The sequence below is a fragment of the Sapajus apella genome, unplaced genomic scaffold, assembly GCF_009761245.1.
Source record: "Sapajus apella isolate SASKATOON/1434 unplaced genomic scaffold, GSC_monkey_1.0 scaffold13, whole genome shotgun sequence".
NCBI classification, from domain to species: Eukaryota; Metazoa; Chordata; class Mammalia; order Primates; family Cebidae; genus Sapajus; species Sapajus apella.
The window spans coordinates 19,557,045-19,575,839 of NW_022436953.1; the positions used below are offsets into that span (position 1 = coordinate 19,557,045).

Sequence of the window (18,795 nt, forward strand, 5' to 3'; positions counted from 1 at the left end):
CAGTTTATAGTGCAGATCACTAGGTAGACAATAATGCTATTAAATAAAACTGGGGATCCAGGAAGTGAGGGTGTAAGGAGCAAAGAAGAGATGATGAGATCCGTTTTGGACATAATGAATTTGAGTTAACTGAGATACCGCCAGATGGAGTCATCCAGGACTCAGATGGATATGCTGATTTAGTGCTCAAGAGAGGCTGCAGTAGGAAGGCAGGCTCTGAGCCATTGATGTAAGTGGTGGCTGAGGTCTCCAGAATGAATGGGGCTGGTCCAGAGAGTATGCAGACAGAAAGGAGCCAACATTGGCTCCCCCTACACCAGTGCCATGTCCTGGCAAAGGAACCCACGCCTACCCTCAAGCACTGTGACCCTGTCCAATCCCCACCTCTTTGAGCTTCAAGTCTATAAGACAGTGTGCTGGACTGCATCTCTAGGGACCCTTTTTCCCTAACATGCAACCACTAGTGATTGACAGGATGCCGGCTCAGGATGAAGAAGAATGCCTGGTGCGGAGTTGACACCCAGCATAACAAGCAAGTCTCCGACTTTCCAGGGGGAAAGACAGACACACAAATAAGTCTTCTCAATATGCTGTGATTAATGGCTACCATAAAGGCAAGAGCACAACAGAGCATGAGGGAGTCCTGAGTGGAAGTGCCTGTTTGTGGGAATTCCAGCAAAGGCCTTCAGAGGTGAAATTTGATCTTGGTCTTGAAGAACTGATAGAAACTTTCCAAATAAAGGCAAGGCCACATGCAAAGGCACAGGAAAATGAAGGCACATGAAATACTTGGGAAATGGTTTGACTTGGTGAGCTTGAGTGGAGAGGGGGTGTGGGACTTCAAGATGGACAGCAGGGCCCCCAATGGCCTGCTAAGTAGTTTACTATATGCCAGAGTAGATAACAGGAAACTAATGGGGGTTCTCAAATATAGGAACACCATGATGAGAGCAGCTGAGTGGCAAGGAAAGGACCACCACGACCCTAATAGCTGGTATTTACAAGGCTTTCTCTCTTGTCACGACCTCACAAGAAAGCAGGTGATGTTACAAGGCTCTTCTCCAACATGTAAACTTTGTAATAATTTTTTTAAATAACATATATATGATGGTGCATTTGAACAGAAATGCTAAACATGACTAATTATTCACAGAATCACTCAGAAAAAAAAAGCGGCAAGACTCAAAGGAGAGTTTAGGCATATCTCATCCTGGAGCAAACCACTTCCAATTACTTAAGAACCAATCTGGAGATCCTCAGTCTTCCCAGAAAGGTCAAAGCCACTCCTAAGACTTGGTAGGAAAATGATGAGAGCCAGAGCTAGGACATTTTCTTTCAGCAAATCAGGATGTTCAAAACCTAACATTACTCTTTCCCTACAATCTATCCACTTGATTCTTGCATGCAATATCATCAACTGTGATTGTATTTTAAGGAAAGCCTAGCATCTCCTTACTTCTCTACAAAAGTCCAGTCTCCCAATCAATAGTTTTGAACCTTGCTGCTGAAGGGGTGCTTCTAACCTCCCTCTGATCCCCATCTTCTGGCTTTTCTTGGCACTTACTGTATTTTCAAAATTTCTCACTGCTTAGCTCTACCCCTCCAAAGAATTAAATAAATAAATAAATAAATTGCCAATAGGTTCATCATTCTTTCAAATCCCTATTTACTTCCTGTTTTGTCTTGAACTTTTCTGAGGAAGAAAAGCGGGGCCAGAACAGAGGTGCAAGAGCAGAGAGCTTGGATGGGAGACAGCAGATGGGAAACAGTGCAATGTGCGTGCAGGCTTCCACCTCTGAGCCACTGAGCGCCCACACAGCTCTGCCCTCTGGGATCCCAGGACACTCTCTGTGCTCCCGCCCCTCCTCCGACATCCTCTTGCACTGGCTCACTTTTTCCTGCGTGTCCTCCTGCTCACTTCATGTTCCAGGCCCCTAAAACCACACTAGCCTCACCCCACAGGAAACGCACCTCCTCAAGCCCTTAATAGTGCCTCAGGGGCCGAAAGCTTCCGCTCTCAGGTTTCTGGAGAGCAGCCCTCCACTCTCCCTCTGCAATTCTCTCCTGACTTGGCTACTTGGTTTCCCTTCTGCAGTTCAAGCTTCAAAACAGAGAGGATGGTTTTTACATTCCATCTTATTTTTGTTCTCCTTCTTTTTCCCAAAGGGCCACTGATAATACCTCAGCAAGGCCTTTTATGTGGTTAGCAAGCAAACAACAGATAAAAAGACTGTGGGTTTGAGGAATCCAAGGAAAATGGAAACACAAGAATGTCAAACATGTCTTGTTCAGTGGGAAGATTCAGCTCACCCTTAATGCATGTGGATAAATATGCTCTTCATGTTGGGCAGAGAAATCCAAATATGGAAACTGATTGCTACCATATCTGTGGAAAGCAGAGACAATGTTGTCCTGGTTTCCTCAGATAAATTTTCAAGACAGAAGAGATGTTCTGGAAAGCTCAGATTGAAACCGTGAAAAGCAACATTTATCATCTCGTTCCTCCATCCTTTTCCATCCTACAAAAGCCAAACTGGATAATATGCATTATTCAATGACTTAAAGCCTCTCAAGCTTCCATTTGGCTTTACTGTCCCACTTAAGGAACACAGTCACTGTCAGAGGTCAAATCTCATTAGTGCTGGAACCTAAAGCCAATGCCCTTGAGATAGAAAATGGAGCTCTAGACAAGGTCTTTCTGGCTCTGGCCAATTCATTATGATTTTTGGGTTCTAGGTAGGACAGGGCTCACAAACTCCAGATCAGACTTGCTATGAAAAGAAACCTGGCCTGAGAATGGGATCCAAGGAATGCATAAGTGAAACTCGGCCAGTGCAGAAGAAGGTCCAATACTCATAAATTCAGACAAACCAGTAGTATCTGAGAATGACAAGGCCTCTTTAAGAATAGAAATGATTGCAAGGATGGAGAAGGTGATATAAGGGCACCATGGAGGAATTCTAGAGATGAGCCCAACCTTTCCTCAGATCCATGGACTGTTACGACTACAGATTATTTACTTCAATTGCCTCATTATACCAATGAAAGAGCTACTCTGAGAGGGAAAATGAGTGTAAAAAACTCCATTGGGCCGGGGGCGGTGGCTCATGCCTGTAATCCCAGCACTTTGGGAGGCCAAGGTGGGTGGACCACGAGGTCAAGAGATTGAGACCATCCTGGCCAACAACCCAAAACAAAACAAACAAACAAAAAGAACTCCATTGCTAGCCAGTGTAGTGGCACACCTGTAGTCCCAGCTACTCAGGAGACTAAGGTAGAAGGATCATTTGAGCCCAGGAGTTCAAGGCAACAGTGAGCTGTGATCAGGCCACTGCACTCTAGCCTGGGCAACAGATCAAGACACTGTCTTTAAAAAAAGGTTTTTTAAAAACTAATAAAAACCCCATTGCAGCAAGGCACAGTGGTTCACACCTGTAATCCCAGCACTTTGGGAGGCAGAGGCAGGCAGATCACTTGAGGTCAGGTGTTCAAGACCAGCCTGGCCAAGATGGTGACATGTATTTCTCTACTAAAAATACTAAAATTAGGCAGGCATGGTGGCAGATGCGTGTAATCCCAGCTACTCTGGAGGCTGAGGCAGGAGAGTCACTTGAACCCGGGAGGCAGAGGTAGCAGTGCTCCAAGACCATGCCACTTCACTCCAGCCTGGGCCCTGGGTGACAGAGTGAGATTTTGTCTCAAAAAAACAAACCAAAAAATCCATTGCTTATAGAAATTCTGAAATTAAAACCCTTCTTCCTTGCCTGCTTTCTCACTTATCAATGACCATAGAGAGATCCATACCCTTCCAGGCATCAGTACAAAGACTGAGGAGTCCACAGGGCAGGCAGTAGGCAAGCGGCATTGTCCCTCAACAGCAGGATGAAGGTCAGGTTTGCCTCTGGCACCCCATTGGCCACACCCCATCATACTTTCTACAGAACTGCTCCCAGGAGAGCTTAGGTGGTCACAAACGTTTGTGTGTACATCTCCTCTCCACTGCTTAAACCACTGTCCTGGCTGGATCAAGGGGACAGAAAGCACTAGAAGTGACAAGGAGTGGAAATTATTGGCATTACTCAGGGAAACATTTGAATTTCTCTTATACTAAACTTGTATCCTTATATCTTATGCCGAAACAGACACATTTTCCTCTGAAGGAAAAGACAGAATAATGTAGAGGAGTGCTTCTCAAGCTTCATGTGCATGTGAAGCACCCAGCCCAGGGATCTTGTTAAATTGTGTATTCTGATTCAGTAGTTAAAATGAAATCCTGTATTTCTAATGAATTCCCTGGCAATGTCAATGATGCTGGTCTAAGAACCACACTCTGAGTAGCAAAGAGTAGATGTTACAAAAGCTTAGAATCTAACAAATCTGGGTTTCAATTCTGGTTCTATCATTTAAGCCTTATGATTCAGGGATGGTTTCCTAACTTCAATATGCCTCAATTTAATCATCTATAAAATGGAAATAATAATACCTAAGATGCAGGTATTTGATGATTACATAAATTAATGATATAACACTCTTAAAAGAATTCTTGGCAAATAATAAGGGCTTAATAAATGTCAGTTGCTGCCTATCTCTAAGATTCATGAGGGCAAGAGTGATGACTGGCTCACTGCCAAAACCACAATAGCTAGAACATAGTAGGTGCTCAATGGAATGGATGAATGCATGTATAATACACCCAAATAAAATATCAGTATTTACACACTCCCTTGATTCTGTCTGTGGCTTTTCTGCAACAAAAACAGCAACAACAACAACAAAAAAAAACAAGCAAACAAAAAAACATAAAAACATTTAGAACACCAGAACACTCTCACCAGTTACAAACCATAATCTCATAGAATCAAATTCAACATTAACCATCACGTTTAACCACTGAGAGATGCATGATTTGTGGTGGCTATATATACTTGAGAAAATGTCTAAACTGTAAATAAAGACAACATTAGGCTGGACTCCGTATGTCATAAAGATAAATTACTGCCTTGCTTATTCATGGGCTGTCTGAATGCAGATGTTATGAAAATCTTAATTCTAAAACTAAGTTCATTTCCAAACCACCCAGAGAACTGCAAAGAGAGACAAAACAAACCATGGGAAGTGACTACATTTAAAAGGGCTGTTGGGGTAGGAGTACATTCTCTTTTAAATGCACGCACTTGCTCAGGAAAAAATAGAAGCAAAAGAATTGTTAACAAATGGCAGAGCTTAAACTTTTAAATCAAAGGTAGACAAGTGAATTCATCCCAAATTTTTCAACAATCTAAGATTATCTTCAGGCCTCTTGTAAAGTAAGTGGCATAATCTGAATAGATTCCATTTCCAGGGAGGCACCATGAAGGTATACAGCAAGAAGAGAATACGATTGCCACCTACAGACAGAAATGGCACTTCCTCTGCAAGAGCTGGCCAATCATATTTTAACATAGGAAAAAAAAAAAAAACAAAAAAAAAAAACCAAGTCATCTCCCTCGAACCTCTACCAAACCACCACACCACATTACTTCATTTAGAATTACTTTCAAGTCATACAATCACCTCTAGGCATTCTGCCTCTTCATTATCATCATCCTATTTCTAATTTCCCAGAAACACTGTGCCAAAGAGAATACAAGCCAACGAATTCAAGCACACAAAGTCATCAGAGTGGAAGTATAAATCTGCTTACCTGATATGAATGGGACCACCCGGAATATATCTGACAATCTGCTGTTAACTGGTTCATATGGGGAATCCTCCAGCAGATCATTTCCTACAAACAACAGAAAGATTGGGCTCAGATCTGAAAGATATATTTCAAGAAGTTTTTTGCTGCTGAATCTGAATTCTAATTATGTTATGATTGTGTAACAAAAAGACGCTGAAACTTTGGTTTTAAATGCATCTCTTTGGCTATGGTTTCTTTTCATTCTCTCTGCCTTTGTTGTCCTTGTTCTCCCCAGAGTGCCATGAAAACACTGGAGAACAACTCGGCCCAATCTTGCCAGAAAACTCTCCCACTCTTTGCAAAGGAATAGAAATCAGAGAGGAAAGAGCCGGTGACGTCACAAGCCCTGTTTGCCTTCAGGAGCCAATAGAAGAAAGGTGACCCAGGAGAGACCCACATTTCTGCTTACTCCCAAAACTTGGCATACAGTTGGAAAGCAGGTACCATGGCTATTAACCAGCCCCTCTGAAAGAGACTTCCATTGATAGACTCTGGAGGAAGTGGCGGCTGACAGGTCACATTTGTGTAATACAAATCTCCAGTGTCTCAGTCGAGAATGAACACACAGTGTTTGTGTTAGGTTTACAGACATGAACCACCTCTGGCTTACAAGAACAAAAACATTCCCATTGAACTGGATGGTGGGATAAGTGGATCTTTCTCTCCCTAAGCTACTTCTGTGGTAACCAAGGTTGAACCACACCAGCTGGTTCAAGACTCTGCTAATCTAAGATTATGGCAAACGGGTTTTCACACATCTGCCTCTGATCACGTTTGATGGGGTGAAGATAGAATGGATTCTCCTGGACCTTTTATAATTCTTTATCTTATGTCAGAGCAGGTTAAAGGAAACAGGACAGGGGGAAAGTCCAGATCAGATGCAGGGGCACAGGCAAACATTCCTATTATTATTCTGAGGCCAGCGAAAGCCTCAGGCTGGCTTTCCTTGGAAAGAACTTGTGGGTTCCTTGGGGGCCTTTAGGGGGATCCTCCTCCCATGCTCTGACCAGGTTTCAGAGAGGTCAACGGGGTCCCGGCGTGCCCCCCCCCCCCACCTCCTCATGAGTTTTCCAACAACCAGGCCCAACAATGCTGGTCAGCTCAACAAACACCAGCTGCCATTGTCCCTGGGGGCCAATGAAAGGTCCTCATTCCGCAGCTGAGGAGAAGTGAGTGGAGAATGAGATCAGCTGGCTCGGGGACGAAGGGGCCCGCCTGCCTTCTGGGAAGGACACGGGGTGGGCTGGGGAGGTTCCGCGCGTACCCTGCAGGCTCTGGTACATGCTCCAGTAAATGCGCAGGCAGTTCTTCTCCTTCTTCATACCCCGCTTGCAGCGGCAGTTGTAGAGCGACTTCTGCTTCAGGGCCTCCATGGCGCTGCGGCACTCATCCTTGGCCTCGAGACCGGATGCCAGGCTGAAGTTGGTCTCCTTGCCCGCCACGCACTGCCTCAGCGTGCGGTACTTGGTGCTGCAGCTCTGCTCCTTCAGGCACTGATCACTGGCTTTCACGCAGTCCAGGCGGTCTCCGCCGCTCACCTCGGCCGACAGGAACAAGTCTGCGGGGTGGAGGAGAGGGAGCCTGAGTGCCGCGGGCGGGGACCCGGGACTTCCCTGCTTCAGGCGAGGGCGCGCGCCCAGGTCAGGGATGCTCGACCAGCCCGCGGGGACGCCCTGCTCAGGGAGCGGGTCCACCTCTAGACCATCCGGGAGTCCATTTTCCCGCCCCCTGGAACTCCAGCTCCTCTCCCCTCCTCCCCGGCCCGCGGGGAAAGGTGGTGCAGGCTCAGCCCGCGGGCTTTAAGGGTTTGCTCCAGAGCCTGCGCTGCCCACCGCGCATGCCTGCCCTCCGCCCCGGGGCATCCTGGCCCGAGCGACGACCCGGGCTCCCAGGCCACCCCCGGCTCCAGCCACCCGCTCCGCCCGGGTAAAACTCAGGGGCTTTCGAGGAGAAGCGCGGCGGCGGACTGGGAACCCGGCGCGCGGGGCGTAGAGCAGGCCAGCAGTGGTCAGCGGTCGGCCGGGCGGGGAACGCCCAGAAGCTACTCGGGGGAAAAGTTTTCACTTCCAAGTTTGCTCTCCCGGCCCCAATGCTCCCCAACTCCACCTGCCCGCCGCGGCTCCGCGAGCTCCTGGGAACTCGCTGGGGGTGCAGGGCCCTGGGCCGGACGGCTCCTTAGTCCCCCGCCGAGCTGGGTCATTAAAAACCACAGGAAATCAAAACCAAGCCCGAAAAGCTTCGGCCAGCGCCGCGCCGCCACCGCCTCCCTAGTCCGGGGATTCGCAATCCCCTTCCCCAAAACGAAACTTCTTCCTCCCACATCCACCGCACCCGCGCCCCAATTTTGGTGCGGGGACCGAGGTGGGCTACTGCAAGCGACCCTTTGAAAGACTTAGCGAATAAGAAAGCCCGCGGCGGGCCTCGACTTACCCAGGAGCGGCAGCGCAAAGTACAGGGTCGCCAGGAACATGGTGCCGGCGCGCGGCTGGTCCCCACCCCCCCAAAAAAATCCTGAGTCGCTGCTGGATGTTGCCGAGGGAGCTTAGCATGCAGCGATCCCCGGACAGCTGTGCTGCTCTGGCCGCCCAAAGTTCAGCTCCATCCAGTGAAAGAGGAAACTCCGGGTCTGGCGCCGCCACCGCCGCGGGCCACTCAGCTCCGGGAGGGCGGCGGGCGCGCGGTTGGGAAGCGGTTCCGCTTTTAGGGATTCAGGTCCGACCCAACCTGGAAGGGAGAGCGCGCATTCAGAGGAGAGCCGAGAGCGCCGGAGACTCCCCCCACCGCCCCTCTCCCCTCCCCCATTCCCTCCTTTGGGGACTTTCCAACGCCGGGAGGAGAACCCACCCCCACCCGGGTCGGGGTGCATGTGCGTGTATTCCAGGGGCCGTTGACACGGGGATGAGGGTGAGGGCTGGAGAGGTCTGAAGAGCGTTCCTAAAGACCACGGGGGTGTCTATCGATGAAACCCGAGAGGCTGAACGCAAGCAAATAAATAAATAAACGGTACTTTCCGAGCGTGGTGAGCGAAGCCGGCGGCTGCCTGGAGTCCGAGCCCTCAGTGGCGGCGGCGGCAGCTCCCCAGCCAGCCCTGGCGCCGAAAGAGCCCCCTTTCCCGGGAAGTTGGCCGCCCCTTCTTCGCGCCCGCCAGTGAGCTCCCTCAGCCGCCAATCCTCCCCACCCAGATCGCCAATCGCTAGCCCCTGTGGCCACCCCGCCCCCCTCCCCGGGACTCGTCTCTTTCCCGAGGCCGCCAAGCCAGCGGGAACCGATGTCCGGACTGGGGCTGAAACCCAGTTGGTGCGCCCCTACCCTCCGTGCGTCGTCGGCTCCCTCATGGGCATCCGCGCCTCTCACACCCTGCCCCGGTGCCCGGGACTCGGGCGCTTCTGCACCCCCACCTCGGGCAAGCGCGCCGGCCCGCAGTCCCCGCGCGTCGCGGCAGGTGCTGCCTGGAGCCACGAGCGCCCCCCCCCGAGCCCCAAAGTTGGGAGACGCCTGCAAAACCGAAATTGGTGGCCTGGGGAAGGGGAAGTAGGAGTGGGGATGAGGGACGGGAAGCAGCCATGGGTTCCCAAACCGAACGAAAAAACTCTCTCCAAATGCCACCAACCTGGACTCCACCGGCCGCGTCCAGCTGCGGCGAGGAGCCAGTTTGTTTATTTACTTATTTATTCTTTCGGGGGATGGTGTCCCCGCCCCCTCCTTCCCTTTCCCGGCTCACTTTCTCCGCGCTAGGGAAAAAAAGATGCAGTAATCTTTGAGAGCTCCAAAGGCCGAGTTGGGTCAGGATGATTTCCGAGCAGAGCTTCAGGCTCGGATACTCGTTAGAGATGTTAGTGGTTATTGGAAGCGGCGCGGGGATGGCGTGTTCCGAGGCCAGATTTCTTCTAGCCAGCGGACCCTTGGCCTGCTCCTGCTCCCCTAGCTCCGCAACGCCAGCCCTCTCCGAAGCTCGCCCGCCAGGTCGCCGCAGCTGCACATGCTCGCTTGCGGTGGGACCCGCGCCCGGACCCGCTCGCGCGCACAGGACACGCAGCGTTCTGCAGCCGGCCGCGGACTGCCAGACACACTTTCACTCTCACACTCTCTCTCTCTCTCTCTCTCTCTCTCTCTCTCTCTCTCTCTCACACACACACACACACACACACACACACAGAAGGGCACAACGCACAAGGGCTCTTTCTTTTTAGGGCAATCGAGCCAGATCCTTCTTCCGAACACAAAGTTTTCCCCCCACGTCACTAGTGGCTGTGATTCAAGACTTGGTACGTTGAAGATACACTCAGACCCAGGACGCAGTAGCGGCGATCCCGGGATGCGCCCACCCGTTCGTCCACGCCAGCGCGCACACCCACACTCACATGCACGCATGCACACGCAGTCTCTACCTCTCTCCTTGGGCTCCGGCAAGCAGACAAAAGCAGAACCCCTAGCCCACTGCATTTAAATCCGGCGAGACCTGGCTTTAGGAAATTTATAAGCTGACCTCCATCTTGGCTGTTTCGAGAGTAAATTAAAAAAAAAAAAAAGCCCAACATATACACAGCTCTTCGCCCCAACCCCTGGGACCGCTGGTTCCCAATCCTGCTGCTCGCCTCCCGCCCCTCATCCCGGACGCACGCTCCCCTTCCTGCACGCCGGGGGGCGCTCGGGGCACCAAAGTCTACACTGGGTCCGGAGACCCGGTCTGGGAAACAGCTGCAGTACTGGGTGGGCGTCCGATGGCTCAGGGCTTGTGTTTGGGATCTTTGCTGATGTCCAAGTTCATCTCTCAGGGAGACCGAGTTCGAATCAAATCTGTGTGCGCCCAGCTGTCAAATCTCCAAACCTATTACGCCAGACAATGGGCCGCCGCGGAGGACAGAAAAGAATGGCTGGTTTTGATCGAGGGGGGTTAATTGAAAAGGGCATGGGCTTTGGTTGAAGTTTGAGGCCCGGGTGTCAGGGCGGGGAGAAGAAGAGGAGAAAGGAGGAGGGTTGGGCCGCTCTCCATTCAACCAGACAACAGCCAGGAGCGCCCCTTGGCTGCAGCGGCTGCTTGCGGGCGAGCTGAGCATTGTGTGGAGTCGCCAAAGCGGGTCTTAGCCTCAAGGCGCGCCCCAAACCCGGGGGGACATCCTACGGATCCGCACTCCTCGTTTGTAGTACGTGTGTTCCTCCAGGGCAGGTATGAGAAGACTGACGCCCTCATCAGACACCCCTCCTCCAACACAAACACACCCACAGCCACACCATTCATGGATCCTCTGGTTCGGTGTATCAGTTTACACTTGGTTGTTGAGTAAACAAAGCAAACATATGTCACATTTCGCGACAGATGGTTCAAACCAAGGGCTACTTAAGTTTCCTCTCTCTAACAGTGGTAACAGTCTAAGTTACAGGGTGGACTCAGCGGAAATGTAATTAAGTCATCCAATCAGTTTCTTCGCTGTGAAGTGTATTCCCATATTTTCACATACAAACCAGATAAATCCTGGGGATGTGGTTTCAGGGAGAGGACGGCTGAATGTGAACTAAGACCTTGTGTAAAGACTCTTTTTCTCCCTGGTCACCCAAAACAGAAAGCCCTCTTTCATTGTTCCACTTCATAAGTCAGGGAGAATGTCTTCCTTTGAAAAATCAATAATTGGAATTTCAATTTCCAATAGCGGGACTAGTGCTTACCAGTGCTGACGAGGACTCATTGGGTACTCACTGGGACTCATTGGCTGACAACCACTACCTCACTGGACTACAATGAGGTTTAAGACATCATCCACATCTTTTGTAAATGTTCTTTATTTAGAAATGACTTCATGTTACCCTATATATTCCGCAGAATTCTTCTGAATCAAATTTTAACAGAGTGGGGGAAGGGTGAACTAAAAGCTCTCCAAATGTAGAATATGGGAATTCTTTTTAAAACACAGATGATCTTCAACTTATGATGCTTCTACGTATATTTTTATACTTTACCATGGTTCAAAAGCCATATACATTCAGTAGAAACTGTATTTTGACTATGGACCATACAACCATTCTGTTTTTCACTTTCAGTTCAGTATTCAATAAGTTAAATGAGATATTCAACACTTTACTATAAAATAGCTTTGTGTTAGATAACTTTCCCCAACTGCAGGCTAATGTAAGTGTTTTGAGCATGTTTAAGGTAAGCTAGGCTAGGCTATGATGCTTGGTAGTTTAGGTGTATTAAATGCACCTACTATATTTGCAACTTATGATGAGTTTATCAGGGCATAAGCATCATTGGAAGTTAAGAAGCATCTGTATTTTTAGCTTCAATTATATATTTCAGAATCATTCACTCACACTAGTCCTTATTAAGTTCATGCTGATGATGAAAACAGAGGTTTGTTTTAAAAAGATAACAATAAACCCCCAGAGGCTCTAAATGTGTTGTCCAATACAATAGTCACTAGCCATGTGGCCATGTCAGTGAAATTAATTAAAATTAAATAAAGGAAAAATGTAGTTTCTCAGTAGCATTAACCATATTTCAACTGCCCAATAGCTACACGTGGCTAGTGGCTGCCATACTGGACAACACAGATATAGAACATTTCCATCATTGCAGAAAGTTCTAGTGGATAGCGCTACCTTATAATGTTGGTATGAAATTAGTTAATATGGTATAATTTTTATTATATATATAATAAATAATGTTCTTAGAATAGTAGAATAGTAAATAGAGCGCATAGTTCATAAGCAGCAGTAGGGGGGTTGTAGTTGGAAGGATAATGATGACAAGGATGATGATGATGTTGATAAAAATGATGATGCCTTGTTAGTCTCTTGTGGAAGTCACAAGGCCCACTCCTGATATGTCAGGATGAGATCAGCAGGCAAAGAAGCCAAGGAGTAGGAGAACTGATATGTCAAAAGCTGATCTTCCAAGGAGAGAGCTGTAAACAGAAAGATGTGGCCCATACTGTAACCTAAGACTTCTTGTAGTAGGAGCTAATTCACTGCTTTACAACTATATCCACTGCCTTTTTTTTTTTTTTTTTTTAAGATGGATTCTCGAACTGTCACCTGGGGTGGAGTGCAGTGGCATGAGTTCAGCTCACTGCAACCTCTGCCTCCCAGGTTCAAGTGATTCTGTCTCAGCCTCCACAGTAGGTGGGATTACAGGTGCCCGCCACCACACCTGGCTATTTTGTTTTTGTATTTTTAGTAGAGACAGGGTTTCACTACGTTGGCCAAACTGGTCTCAAATTCCTGACCTCATGATCTTCCTGCCCTGACACCCCAAAATGATGGAATTGTGGGCATAAGCCACCACGCCGAGCCAACTTCCACTAACTTCTAACGGTGAGAGAAACACATGGCCAGAAAGCTGTTGGAATATGGAAGAGAGGAAAGCATTGTGACTTAGTGTATTAATATCATCTCTGTTTCCTTGGAGCTTATCTGTTCCTGTGTGTATGGGACTGATCTCACGATGAAAGGTAACATCAAAGTATTAAATATTAGTAATAATTATAAAGGTTCATGTAATCCTCTGTGACATGTTTTCTCAGCAGAAAATTGGTTTTAATGCCACAAAATTAGGTTCAATCTACCCGTAAGCACGTGAAGTGAGCAATTTTCTGGCATTTCTTGATGTAAGTGTATTTTCATAAGTTAACAGATGAGTCATGATGAGAATGACAGTTTTATTCCATGGAGCATTTTGTCTCTTTCTCTCATTGCCTTCCTTGGCCCTTCATTTTGTACAATTCTACTGCTCAAAAAGCATTCAGATTTCTTTAACTCATTCTAGTCCATGAAAATTCAACATTTGACATCAGACAGCTTGACAGATTTACCGATGTAGTTGCAAAAAAAAAAAAAAAACCACGCACCAATCCCTAAGTGTGCCATGGCGTTTTTGACTGCTACACCTTTGCCCATTCATTTACATCTGCCAAATGTGTGCTTCATCCTGATATTTCAAGGTTCATCTCAGCTCAAACAGGACATCAGGATAGTACTGATGTACTCTTGGTCAGAATTCATAATTCCCTGTGGTGTACTCCACAGCCTCATTAAAGTCTCTACCTTATCTATTGTAACATTGCACTGTAGTTATTGCTATATCTGTCTCCCCACCTGGAATGTGTGCCACTTGAAGGCAGGAAGCTGTTCTAGTCCTTTTGCTTTTTTTGGCATCTCCAGCATTTAGACTGATAACCAACACACAGTCACACCCCAATAAATATGTATTGATTACATGAATAATGAGTAACACTGTTCCTCATTTTCCTCTGACACAATAATTTTACTGAAAGGTTTACACAAAATCCCTTTACTGGATGAACAAAGCAAAATGTAAGTACCTCATATAATTACTGGTATTGCTGTTCCAATAATAATATCAAATATGTATTATTCCTTCGGGAATTTGACATTTGCATTTTTTTAAACAAAATCCATTATTGTAGTAGAATGCTCTTTTTCTGGTTCACTTTAATAGTAACATATGACATATTTCATTTCTGGGAAATGATAGCTTGCCTTAGGTCATATTTTAAGGCATAAAGCCAGAAGCAGAGTAACGTTCCCACCTGAAGTTCTCTAATCATCTAGAAGTGTGTCTCTTTCTGGCTGGGAGGCAGGGATTTAGAAGGGCTAGATTATGACTACCCTGTAGCATTCATCCACAAAGGCAAATTTTTAAAAGGCAAATTGGTCCTGAAGTGTTAAAACTTCTTTCAGAAGCACACAGGTCCTCTTGCAATCTTTTAAGGGAAATGAGAAAATAGGAATCATCTATTCCCAGAAAGCTGGTGTAAGGGTCCACGTGCTGACACAGGTCTCACCTCCTGATGCAGTAGTTTGACATCTGCCCTTTGGCAATACAGGAAGAACCAGTTGCCTCAGATTTCAGAGCCCTTTTCCAGGCTGACTATATTAAGACGTGTCTTTTGAACATTTTTTGCAAACGGAAGTTTCTTATTGGCAATCAGGGCACCTGACCCCCAGGACCTATCTTAGGAAATCTTTCTTCCTCCTTAGTTTTCAAGTAATTTTTATTTCTTCGTACTAATATGCCAGTGCAATGATCTTAATGCCTTTGTGGAAGGATATTGCATTTCGTGAGAGTTGAAGTCATTTGTACTTTGGCCTTATGCCACAAAATGCATTCAAGGTGTGCAGCCCTGATGAAATAAAGTGCCTGTCATGTCTTATTGCTTGAATATATGGCAAAAGATACCCCATCTTCAGGGGACTTGCAAGGTTTTCTCGTGATTGCCAAAGGTGTTGGATTAATTGGATTAAAAGCCTTGTACATTTCAGTCTTCTTTATCCAGGAAGGACAGGGAACGCCTGCATGGAGAAAACATCTTTTCTCTCCATCACTTTCCTAATAAGCCCTAAACCTGTTCCAATGGGATTGTTCCTTCATAAGGGCAAGAGGGAAGCTTAATCCCCAGCTTTGTCCAGTAATTAGCCTCTCTCTCTCTGGAGGCAGCAAACACAGATGCCAATCCGTATGAGCTTTGGGATGTGGAATGAAAACAAGACTGAAAACACTGAGTCACTTCTTCAGAAGCCTTTTAGCAGCCTCGAAGACAGCAACAACCTCTGATTTCTATTGATGCACGTTTGGTCTAAGTGGTGGAATGGGGCCTCTCCCACCGCTGATGAAGCAGGGGAAGAAGCAGAGATCACCAAAGACGTGGGGATGAGTGACCCTGAGGCCCCTCTGCAACAATGAAGGCTCTGTAATGCAGCACTGTTCCTGTCATGCCACTTACCCCAGCGTCTTTCAAGAAATGCCATGGAAATGCACTGTTTACCAAAACCAAAACCTCTGGAAGTGCTATAGTATGAACCCGCTAACACAATTAGCTTGCGGTTAATGATGATGCACCCCCAACCCCGCCAGAACTAATTAGGCCAGTGATGCTTGTAGCACAAAAGATTGGGGCCTGTTTTAAAGCATCTATTGTGACATCATTTAGAAGTCATTTCAAACTCCTCCAAAGTCCAAAACTATTCCTCTGAAAACAAAGGCAGTATAATGTTCTTAGAGTTGTTGGTTTTATTTTCTGCTGTCAAAAATCTGACAAAAGTCTGTTGAAATTGTCACGGAAAAACATCACACAATATGAGGTTTTCCTCAAATTTGAAGTCTATAGAAGGAATGACAAATCTGTTATATAGATTGCTCTAGCACAAAAGCGAATGAGGAAAGTCTAGGAGATACACTATCACAATAAATATATGAGGTTGCCCTTGACATAGTTCATAAATTTGAGGCCATGACAAAGAATTAAAGTTAGATCAATTTGGTTTTGATCTGAATCATCTGTTAAGCTTAAAGTACAGAAGGATCAATGGGATGGATGTTTTTGTGCATATTTTTTCTACACACAGCTCATATTAAGAGACAAAGAGAATTTCTTCTACTCACTTCCCTAGAGGATCTCTTGGTAAAGGCCCCTCTGGCCTTCAATATTTATTTTTTTTTGTCTGAATTATCAGTAAAGAGTCTACCTCTGCTGTGTAATATTTCATTGATTGTTTGATTTATGGACTGATTGCTTTGGTTGATTGATTCATTTTCTTGTATCTGTCCAGTGTCTAATACTGTGATGTGCACTGCAAGGAACGCAGGTAAATTATCTTGCCTATGGTCAAGTACTTCCTTCCCCATGGTAGAGACCCCTGGTTACCTTCTTGATTTCCTCTTTCATCCTTTTGTAGTAACACCTTTCAAATTGCAGGCATCCCCCATTTGTCAGTCACAAACAAGATTTATTTTATAAACTATAAAAATAATACATGTTGGCCAAGCATGGTGGCTCATACCTGTAATCCCAGCATTTTGGGAGGCCAAGGTGGGCGGATCACTTGAGGCCAGAAGTTTGAGGCCAGCCTGGCCAACACGGTGAAACCGAGTCTCTACTAAAAATACAAAAATTAACCAGGCATGGTGGCAAGTGCCTGTAATCCCAGCTACTCAAGAGGCTGAGGCACTAGAATCACTTGAATCCTAGAAGCAGAGGTTGCAGTGAGCCAAGATGGTACCACTGCACTGCAGCCCATGACAGAGAGAGATCCTGTCTCAAATAAATAAATGAATAATAAAAATATTAAATTCATCACTCAAAGTAGTGGTAAGGATTGTTTCATAACATTTTTCTATGTGTGCTTGGTGCCTATATTGAGTCATTATATAAAATATATTTATTATTGTGAGTCATGGTTTAAACATTTTGAAAGATATTGCATTTTATTAATGGTATTCTAATTTTTTTATTTAAACGTTTGCCACCTAATATTAAGACTACTTTTCCCAGGCCGGGCGTGGTGGCTCACACTTATAATCCAGGCACTTTGCAGGCCAAGACGGGCAGATCACCTGAAGTCGGGAGTTCAAGACCAGCCTGACCACCATGGTGAAACCCCATCTTAAAAAAAAAAAAAAAAAAAAAAAAAGACTACTTTTCCAATCCTCTGCTGCAGCCAGTTACAGTCGTGTGGCCAGATGTGATGAATCAGATGTGGCAGAAAGGATGCGAAGAAGCTCTGAGGAGGTGTTCTCCCTCTACATGTTCCCACCGCTCTCCATCCTTGCACTGCACTGGACCAGGCATGCAAAAACAACACACCAGGGATGGTGAAGCAACAAGATAGAAGGGGCCTGAGTCCCAGGATGACTGCCTGGAGCACAGCTGTCTGCCTGCCCAGGGCCTTGTGTCACATACTATAAAGTGAGAGACAAACTTGTCATATATAAGCCAGTGTTATATTGGGTCTTCAATACATGCAGACAATCTTTGTAGAACTCATGCACCCAAATTCTAATGAAAGAGAATTAAAGGAAAATAAATTCAAAAAACAAGTATTTATTGAATATCTATCATGGACCAGCCCTCTGTTAGGCTGCTATGAAAAATACAGAAGGATATTGACTCTGAAAGAAAGTACAATCTCACTGAGGAGTCGAGCTGCATATCTGAAATAAACCATATTGTAAAGAAGTGTAGCAATAAGTGTCAACATGAGTGGAAATAAAAATAACAGAGAGGGTAAGAAGAAAGGTGGAAAATCACATGGATCCAAGGCATTGAGAGAAGGGAAAAGAGAGAGTAATAGAGTAGGAGGAACATTCCTAAGAGCTAAACGAAATTGAAGGCCTCCGAAGTAGAGGGGTATGTCACTTTGTCCCAGGTCTCCCATTTCCGGCCCTAAACAGCCCTCAATCAAGGTGATCAGCAGGAGTCTATCTATCTATAGGCATGCTGCAATCTATAGGCATGCTCTTCACCTAGACACGAACTCATGCTCATTTGTCAAAAACCCTGTCACCACCATGACAGACCAAAGGCCCAAGCCTCCTTCATCAGAATCTTATGCAGAAGAGGATGCTCTCTTTGTGGGAAGTCACTCTGGATTTGGTGAGAATGGCTTCCTTGGGGAGTTATACCCATCTACCCAGACACATCTCTGTTTGAGGATGCATTGGTCTTTGCCCTTTCCTACAAGACTTTGGTGAGGCTTCTAGTATTTCTTTCTGTAGGTAATTTGAGCTGCTAGTGATATGGATATTCTGGAATTCAGTTTTCTGCATACCAGCTAAAAGCCATTTGACACTCAGGCCTCCCTCCTTGGAAGATGCATGACTTGGAGATGCCTTGCTGGCAAGGCTGGGGTATGTTAAAAGGAAAAGTGTTATTTCAGCAGACTCGCCACAGAGGTATGTGTTAATTAAGTTAATTGTGCCATCAGTGATGCAGAGGATGACAGTAACTGCTCCCCATAATGGGGCTGGGTTATTGCCATCATTTATTAAATGTGCTGGTTTTCTTAAATGCAGTCATTTTCCCTTATTCTTTGAGAACACACACCCACACCCCTCCCCCCCACACACAGACGGTTTGTACTTTATCAACCACTTTCATATGAATCCCATTACATTATTGATCTTTATACCTACTCTGTGATGAAGAAGAAGTTGCTTTCTTCACTGAACAGATGAGGAAACTGGAGCCCAGAGTTGTCTACTTACTTGCCCAAGGCCACCCAGCTTCTTAGTCAAGGAACCAAATTCCAAGTCCAGGGTCCCTTTCTGTATGCCACAC

General features: G+C 46.3%; 1 protein-coding gene across 2 annotated transcripts in view; it reads right to left on the reverse strand.

Annotated features, from left to right (window-relative positions):
* GFRA1 (GDNF family receptor alpha 1) overlaps positions 1-9,760 on the reverse strand; it is a 229,174-nt gene extending 219,414 nt beyond the window's left edge. The window contains exons 1-4 of one of the 2 annotated variants that reach the window (XM_032281753.1): positions 9,333-9,760; positions 8,153-8,446; positions 6,987-7,280; positions 5,684-5,767 (exon numbers count right to left, since the gene is read on the reverse strand). In XM_032281753.1, the coding sequence (XP_032137644.1) occupies positions 5,684-5,767; positions 6,987-7,280; positions 8,153-8,192 (418 nt within the window). In that variant the 5' untranslated portion in view covers positions 8,193-8,446; positions 9,333-9,760. Of the gene's footprint in view, positions 1-5,683; positions 5,768-6,986; positions 7,281-8,152; positions 8,447-9,332 lie in introns of those variants that run through there. The other variant, XM_032281754.1, reaches the window with a different exon arrangement.
* Between the last annotated feature and the right edge of the window lie 9,035 nt (positions 9,761-18,795).